Source organism: Dipodomys ordii, unplaced genomic scaffold (genome assembly GCF_000151885.1).
Source record: "Dipodomys ordii isolate 6190 unplaced genomic scaffold, Dord_2.0 Scaffold71, whole genome shotgun sequence".
Classification (NCBI taxonomy): Eukaryota; Metazoa; Chordata; class Mammalia; order Rodentia; family Heteromyidae; genus Dipodomys; species Dipodomys ordii.
This window is the reverse complement of record NW_012267287.1, coordinates 2,299,120-2,307,619: the sequence shown is the minus strand read 5'-3', so window position 1 is coordinate 2,307,619 and position 8,500 is coordinate 2,299,120. Positions and strand designations below refer to the sequence as shown.

The window sequence follows — 8,500 nt, the reverse complement described above, 5'->3', positions numbered from 1 at the left end:
CAGAGCCAGCCCCCCCAACCACAGCCAGCCCCCCCAACCACAGCCAGCCCCCCCACTCCTGGCTTTGCCTCCCAGAGGCACAGGGTGGGACCCCAGAGGGCGGGGATCAACCCCCGCCTCCTCACAGCCCCCCATGGTTAAGGATGTGTGTGGTGTCAGACAGAGGCGTTGTCAGCAGGTACAAATGTAATCCTCAGGATGCCACTGGGGAAACGGAGGTGGGAGCCGCCCATGTCCAGAGACACTCGGGCGACATCCAGAGGGATGACCACGTGGGTACACTGGGGGAGCCGTGGTCTCTGTGCCCAGCAGAGAGGCCTCCGAGGAGCGGCCCTGCCGTGTCTGGAGGAGGGACTTCTGGTCCCCAGGCAGTGGTTGTGGTGTCCTGCAGGGCAGTCCAGCACTGCATGCAGGGACCAGCCCCAGAGGGCAGGTCCCAGCCCAGGCCCTGGCCTAAGGCCCCACCTGCCTGGGGCAGTGCCCCTCAGTGACTGCTCACCCCAGCCCCGCACACGCAGCCCGGGGTCAGGCCACCGGCCCATGCATGCTACAGTTTGCAGTGGCAGGTTTGAGTGTTTCCTGTCCCTTACTTTTGTGATCATCTGATACCTCCACAAAGGCTAACTGCGCCCCAAACAGAAGGTGAAAACGATGCTCTTGGTTCGTGTATTGAGGGTTTGAGGCTTGTTAAAAGGCTTAGCGCTGTCCTTCAACAGAGGCTGGTGACCTTTGGGGAAAATGAATCAAGCACCATGGGACCTAGCACCCGTAGCATCACTGGCTTCTCCCTGGGGGGGTCAGGCTCTGGCTCTAACTCTGGGCCCTCTGACCTCACTTTGTCCCCCATCCGTGAGGAGCCTTTTCTGCCCTGGACTCCAGGACCAGGGCTAGATTCTCAGCCGTCCTGGACGGCCTCCCACCAAGGGCCTGAGGGCAGAGGGCGCCTGCAGTGCTGGAGGGAGCCGGTGCTCCTCGAAGGGCTGGACGAGGCTGACCAGACCAGGGAGAACCTGCTGTGTGGCCGGTCCGCGGTGGGAGCGGCTCAGCGGTGAGCCCTGGCGAGGTCCTGTGGTCTGGTGAAGTGGGCAGGAGCCAGTCTCAGGGGTGCAGTGTGGGGTGAGATGGGTTTGGGAGGCCTCCCCAGCCAGGCAGTCCAGCCTGTGTGTTCAGGGTGACTCTGTGGCCATCTGAGTGGGCTCAGTCCTCCCCTGCCGTGAGCTCCATGGGGAAGGACCTGGCCCTCATGCCCACACCCGCGGCAGCCACGGGGCCTGGGAGTGCTGGGCCCTATGGGGCGTCCTGCGACCACAGAGGTGGCTGCAGGAGCATCTGCTCAGTGCAGCAGGAAAACGCCGTCCTGTATCCTGATAGACCGTGCCGGGAGGTCTGGCCTCAGCCCCAGCCGATCCTTCCAACCTCCCCAGAGCCTGCCGAGCTCAGGCCTCGGTGTGGGGGCTGGGGTGGGAAGAGTGGCCGGCGGCTGGACGGCCTGACCGTGTATCCACTCCCTGTCCTGAGTCCGGACTGTATGCAGCTGCCCAAGGAACAGGCTGGGCCTGCTCTGGCCACTCCGTGTCTTGTAGAACAGCACCTTCTGGCCACTCCATTAGATAAAACAATGCTCTTGACCTACGTTACTCCATTTTGAACACAAGTGCCAAGACAGGAGGAGCCCACATCTCGTTCAGGCAAGTAAACAACCACCATCTGCCAGCCCACCGTGAGGCACAAACACACATAGTTTATTTGTGCCCATGCATAATCACGTGTGTACACATACCCTTCAGAGTCGGCCTCCAGGCACAGGCTTGTCAATCACGCCAGCTGTAACCTCCTCGCGTGGGATGATAAGACGGAGCCGCAGCAGCATTCTGACCCACATCCACTTCCCAGAGCGGCGGGGCTCCGCCCTGCCCCTCCCCCAGCGCCCTGTCTCTTGGATGTGACACACAGCCCACTGCAAGCCGACGGGTCAGCCAGACCTGCAGGGACAACACTGCACCCCAAATATCTCTGCACCCACAGAGGGCCAAGTGCACCGGGTCCCCACGGAGACTTGCACCTGTGCGGCTCCAGGCCGGGCTGTCAGCGGGGCCCTGGCACCCTTTCTTAATGTTGCCTGACCTTGTCATGTCAGGCTGACACTGGCATTAAGATGGGGATGGATTCCTTTGTTTGGGTTCATTGTTAATAAATCCAGCACTGTGGAAAGACACGTGCACGCGCTCTCTCTCTCTCTCTCTCTCTCTCTCACACACACACACACACTCACGTGTCCGTCTGTACCTGACACAGCTTGCCCATGACACGGGGCCGTACCACAGTGGGGACGCTTGCAGGAACTCTCACCCCTCACTGTGGATCTCAGGGCTCCAGAAGCCTCTGACTTCCCAGCGACCCATGCTGGCGGGGGACGTGGGCTCCGTGCCCGGGCCACAGCAGCCTGGGGGCCGCGGCCAGACATGGCACGGGCTCCGTGCACAGTTGGACCTGTGTGTGAAGGCACAGGCTGTTGGTGACAGTCTGAGGGAGGAGGCTCTGGGCTGGGTAGGACGTGACTCAGTCAAGCTTCAAGCCTGGGTCCAGAGTGGCGTCGCCTTGCAGGGTTTGCTTTACACCCTTGAGAAACCTGCAATGTGCCAGGGGCTTCCGTGGAACCGAGTCCTGAGCAGGCCCCTGCGCATGCCCGGAAGGCAGCCACTCCCCTGCCTTCCGGCACAGCCTGGGCCCGCTTGCCCCAGGTGGCCACCCTGGCCAGCTCGCTGGGGCTGCCAGGCTCTGTGGATTATTGGGCTGTAGCAAAAGCAACCAGACTGTCTCCTCCTTGAGCCCTCTTGGGAGCAGAAGCAATCAATTCTGAGTAAGGCTTCGTTTGAACTCAAAGGGGGCTGAGTCTGCCTTAAATTCCACTTACGAGGGCAGCGCCCGCTAGGAAGTGGACAGCCTAGCTAGTTTTCACTACAAACGTTTTGGCATTTATATCCTTGGTGGGGTGATCTTCAAGCCCGCCTCATGCATCTGATGATGACACCCCAAATGCAAAGTGGGGGCGATCACATGTCAAGGGGCAGGGGCAGGGCCGGGCTACCAATGAGCTCTCAGGGAAGGAAGCCATGGAGGGGCAGGGGCAGGGCCGGGCTACCAATGAGCTCTCAGGGAAGGAAGCCATGGAGGGGCAGGGGCAGGGCCGGGCTACCAATGAGCTCTCAGGGAAGGAAGCCATGGAGCGCTGTGCAAACCTCGGGCCCGGTCTGATCCTGTTGGCTGAATGGAGGTGCTGCTCACCACAGATAAAGCGCAGAGGAGCCGAAGCCAGGCGGTCCGGCTCTGTCCCCGGAGCCTGGGGACCTTGGGAGCCGGCCTTGGGTACGGGAGCCTGTGGGACCACCCCGTGAAGGGGTCGCCCCGGCGACGCGACGGGGCGGAAGGGGTGCTGAGGGCTCCAAGGCAGCACCTCTTCCTGAAATCTCCTCTCTGAACCTCAGTTGCTGAAATCTCCTCTCTGAACCTCAGTTGCTCATCTGCACAATGGGTGCATCGCCCCAACGTTCCCAACAGGCGGTTGAAAAACAAATGAACACACCACAGATGCTAGCTGCTGAAGCCTTATGTCTGCTCGTTGTTACTGGTATCCATGGTGAATCAGTCCCCCCGCCCCCAAGCCGTCTGAAATGGGGAGGGGGCCGTGAACCAGACACCCCCCACGGGTCCCCTCCCCGAGCTCCCAAGGCCTCCCGCAGAGGCACTTCAGTCGAGAGCTGATCATCTGCGGGAGAAGTCCGCCCACCAGTATCTGAACAGCCGGCCCGGCAGCCGGGCCTGCACGTGAAGCAGAGCAGTCCCCACGGCGGCAGCCGGGCAGCGGTGGCCAGAGCCGCCTCCAGCGCCCTGTGGGCACCCCCTTGTGGGCACCCACCTTGACCACCCAGTGTGGCCTGGGGCATCGGCAGCCCACCCCCTCCCCTCCGCCCCCCAGCACCATCAGGCACACGGAGGTCCCTTGAAGCTCTGAGGCCCTCTGGGAGCTTCCTGTGGGACTCCATTGCCTGGCCACATCCTGGTGGAGACAGTACACTGTCCCCACGTTGGCTCCCTGCATGGGGACACGGAGCAGGGACCCGGGGCCAGGGATGCAGCTGGGCACTGCAGCCGGGGCCTCTGGTGTGCACAGGTGCGGGCGGGCCTGGCCCAGGACGAGCAGCCAGAGGGGAGACAGGCAGACGGAGGAGGGCTGGTGTAGAAGTAAAGTGGGGCCGTCCTGGAGGTCCTCGGAGCCCCGGAGCCGGCGGGGAGAGAAGGCCAGCCTGGGCTCTGACCCCAAGGGTCCTTCGGACGCAGGGTGTGGAGGCCACGCAGCCACCGTCCACAGTCCCAGACTCTGGGCCATTCCCCCATGGACACCACTCCCTCCACCCCAGGTCCAGCATTTGGGGGAGCGTGACTGGAGTGGTAAACTGCTGCTGATGGGAGCTAGGCCCGGGTCGGGCTTCGCCCATTCTCAGCCCGGGACTGGACGTGGATGCCCCTCTGCGGCTCTCGGAGGTCTCCAGTCCTCTCTGGGAGCAGAGCTGGGGACGCCTGTCATCTTCTGGTAGGCCTAGCTACGGGTGACTACCAACTTAGCGAGTGTGTGTATGTGTGTGTGTGTGTGTGTGTGTGAGAGTGTGTGTGTGAGTGTGTGTGTGTGTGGTGTGTGTGTGTGAGTGTGAGTGTGTGTGTGTGTGTGTGAGTGTATGTGTGTGTGAGTGTGTGTGGCCTGGGGGAGGGGCACAGACTGCCCCCTCTTTCTCCATGGCTGCCAGGCAGCTCTGGGCACGGTTTGTGTTTGAACCTAAGAGCAGGGTACCTTTTACCCAGTTCTTTGCTAAGCTCCACTCTGCACACCCGATTTCTTATCTGGACCATAATGACTCCATTGTCCAGAGGCTTTCACCACGAGCAGACACAGATCCTCTTGGCAAGAAAGAAACGCATTTTAGGTCCCCAGGGTTTTGAGTCTACAGCCCCCTCTGCTCCCCAGGTTGCCCTCAGAGGACGGGGCTGAGCCTTGTGGGAGAGGGGGGCAGGGAGGAGGAGCTGGGGGGAACAGGGTACCCGTGGCACCCAGGGCTCCCAGGCAGAGAAGGAGGGAGGCTCCTGGTCCTGTGGTACCCACCGCAGGAGGGTAGCCTGTTCACTTGGTAGGAGCTGGGGACCACCTTCCTCCACACCAGGCCCTTCTCATCCAGGGGCTGCTGGAGTACGAGGGGGGGGGCGGCAGGGAGCTGACAAAAGAGCGGAGACTGTCAAGCCAGACTCCAGCAGGCACCGTGCGGATCTGGCGCGGCGCTGGAATATTTGAGCCTTGCCGATGGATGTGATATAAAAATACAGCCAGCTGCCAGCACCACCAGGAAGGGCGGCTTCCTCCCCAGCCAGCACCAGGCCCCGGGCACCGTGCCCGCCGCGCCCCACCCCCGAAGCTGAGGTGAGGGGGAGGGTGGGCGGGCGCAGCGCCTGCCTCCCTGCCTTGCGCCCCTGTGCCCGCTGAGCCGGTGGGCGGGCGGCTCCCGCGATGGGAGGTGCAGCCCTTCCCCTCCTGCCTCCCGTTTCCACAGAGCTGGGAGAGGATATTTGGGTCCCCCCCCCGCCTGTTACAGGCTCACAACTGCCTCCAGCTAGTGGAGACGCGTGCTGTGAGCCCCTGGGAAGTTCAGCACGCCTGCCAGCCCCCAGCCCCGCGCCCCCGCACCCGGCCCCCGCACCCGGCCGGCCTCCTCCTCCTCCTGTCTGAACCCCCTGCCCGGAGTGGGATGCAGGGCACGTGAAGGGTCTCTCTCGTGTCCCCCCGAGGGTTCTGGGCCACCGCAGGGCCTCAGTTTCCACAATCACCAAGAATGCCCCCAACTCTGGTGTTGTAAAGAGAAGGGAGACGGCCCAAGGCTGGTACCTAAAGCTGAGAACTGCCGGGACAGAGTTGGGGGACAGAGCTGCCGGCCCCCAGCGGACAGGGGGTCCCGCTGGGCCCTGGTCATGCACTGGAGAAGCCGCCCGGCCAGTGGCTCCCCAGCCCGTGTGCAGGAGTGGGCAGGGCCCACGCCACCCAAAGCCACCAGGCCTTTCTGCAGCAGGAGCGGGGAGAATCTGAGCTTGTCTCTGTTTATCCAGCTGAGATTAGGAAAGAAAAAAGGGCAGCTTCCTGACAGTCCCTGAGAGCCGGGGCAGGATCCACCCTCACTGCTGTTAGGGTCCCTGCAGCTCAACACCTGCCCAAGCTGACCGGCGGCATTGGCCGACCTCCCAGGGGCGCGACTACAAGCCTGTCCCCTGGGTGGCCCTGCCCATCCCCCGGCTAGCGGGGCTGCCTTGAGCCAAGGGACTCAGGGCTCTGCAGCCTGACGCTGGCCTCTTTTCAGCCTCTTGCCCTGCACCAGCCCCCCCAACCCAGCAACCCTGCCAGGGTGGGTTCAACTCTCCAAGCCCCAGGAAATGTGTGGGTAATGACACGAGCACCAGGAGTAGGATTCCTACCAGAAAAGGCGTCCTGGGCTGGACTGGGGTCCTGAGATGGGGGAAGGGCTGTCTTCCCATCTGGCTGGCCATTTGCAGTTCATTCTGGATGGATGCCGGGTTCCAGGGGCTTCCCTGTAAGGGGTGGTAGCCGTCCAGATACCTCATCTTCTTGCAGCAGGGCCCTGCCATGGCCCCCCGACTGTGGGCAAGCAGGACCAGGCTGTCTGGCAGGACCTGGGCAGCTTCCAGAGACCCCGTTTACAGCTGGGAGCAAGGCCAAGCCAGCGACGCCCTGTCCAGTGGGCCCTCGGACGCGTGGTGCCCTCTGCTTTCCACGCCCCCGTCTGCGCCAGGACACAGCAGGCGAGCCGGTGCGTGCCGAGACGCAGGTGTACAGATGGGGAAAGGGGTCTTCCCCGAGGGGCAGTCCAGACCGGGAGCGGGCCTGCTCCTGTGCAGGACTCGGGGATGACAGGCAGGATAGAGAGCTGACCCTTTCCGGGCACACCCCTGGGCCGTGCCAGGCTCAGGCCCAGGAGAGACACATGCTGGGAGGCCCATAGGGAAAAGCCCAGGAGCTGGGGAGGGAAGGAGGCCCCTGGGGAGCCCAGACAAACCCCCTCACCCCCGTTAACCCACGAGCTGCTGGCATCTCCAACTGGGGCCTGGAGAGTCTGTGGGGTGCTGACCTCACGGGGTCCACACAGAAGCCCCTGGAGTGAGGGCCGAGGGGGATGTGCAGCCGCTTCCCGCACTCCTCGCTCTGGGTGGCCACCACCTTGGCTTTGGCTTAGAAATGATCACGACGGTTATCAAGCTCTCTCTCTCTGGCCCAGCATGGCGAGCCTGGCTCTGGAGGAGTGGATGAGGACCTGCCTGGTCAGCAAGCCTGGCTTGGTTGAGGAGAGCTCCACTTCCCGGGGCGAGCCCCAGCCTGCAACAGCCAGCCTACAGTGTCCCAGGTCTGCGGGACTGGCCCAAAGTTCTCCTGAGGCCTGGACTTAGAGCCCAGCCCCTCCCTGAAGTAGTGGACGTTCGAGGGGTGGAGGGTGCAAGGAGGCTGCGCCCCCCCATCCAAATTTGGACTCAGCTTGGGGCCTTCATTCCTTTGCTGCGTAGCTGCTTGCAGCACCAGCATCCTGAACACATATATACCTAAGTATATAGGATTCAGGGTTTGCTGTTTGTTTTTGTCTTTAGAAAAGCCCCTTCCTCACCTTAGGGGAGCGGCCCTCCCCCGCCCTCCCCCTCCATGCTTGGGGCTGGGCTTGGGGTGTCTCAACCCGGCCTTAAGGACAGCTGCACGCGCCTAGATTACAAAGGTTTATTTAGAAAATAGTTTGGTTGTGTTGGTTGTCCTTTTTTTTGGCAAACATTTAAATGCGCTCAGGAATCAGATTGTCAGCGGAGTGCCCTCTTAGCCCTCCACCCCCAGGCTTGGCCCCGGGTGGTGGGACTCAGCCCTTGTTCACACCGACACTGGGGTGTGTTTGGGGGGGGTTGCAGCCCTGGAGGCCATCCAGAACCCGCCGGGGGTCACACTCGGGCAGATCCCCTGTCCAGGCCCTCGCTGAGGTGGGAAGGCAGAGGGGCTCCCCTCTCTCCTCCCCCCTCCCTGGGGGCCGCTTCTGCCCCCCACCTCCCCCCCCTGCCGGGGCCCAGCCTGGTGCCCCGTGGTGGTGGTCACTGCCTGAAGCCCCTCGTGCGCCGTCGGAAGAGGATGTGCTTGAAGGAGCGGCGGAAGTCCTGGTTGAAGACGGTGTAGATGACCGGGTTGAGCGAGCTGTTGCAGTAGCCGATCCAGAAGAAGAACTTGAAGAGCGGGTCTGGCAGCTGGCAGGCCTCGCGGCAGATGCCGTACAGGCTGTAGCTGAAGAAGAAGGGGAACCAGCAGAGCACGAACACGCCCATGACCACGGCCAGCACCAGCGTGAAGCGCTTCTCGCGCGCCTGGGCCACCCTGCGGCGGCACACGCTGCTGCGCGCGCGGCGCCGGCGCGACAGGAAG

At 63.0% G+C, this 8,500-nt stretch overlaps 1 protein-coding gene across 1 annotated transcript in view; it reads right to left on the bottom strand.

Annotated features, from left to right (window-relative positions):
• Positions 1-8,175: 8,175 nt before the first annotated feature.
• Positions 8,176-8,500, bottom strand: part of Adra2c (adrenoceptor alpha 2C) — a gene marked incomplete at its 5' end in the record, with an annotated part of 1,327 nt that continues 1,002 nt past the window's right edge. Inside the window, one exon of the mRNA XM_013023886.1 lies at positions 8,176-8,498. Coding sequence (XP_012879340.1) covers positions 8,176-8,498 — 323 coding nt within the window. The remainder of the gene's footprint in view (positions 8,499-8,500) is intronic.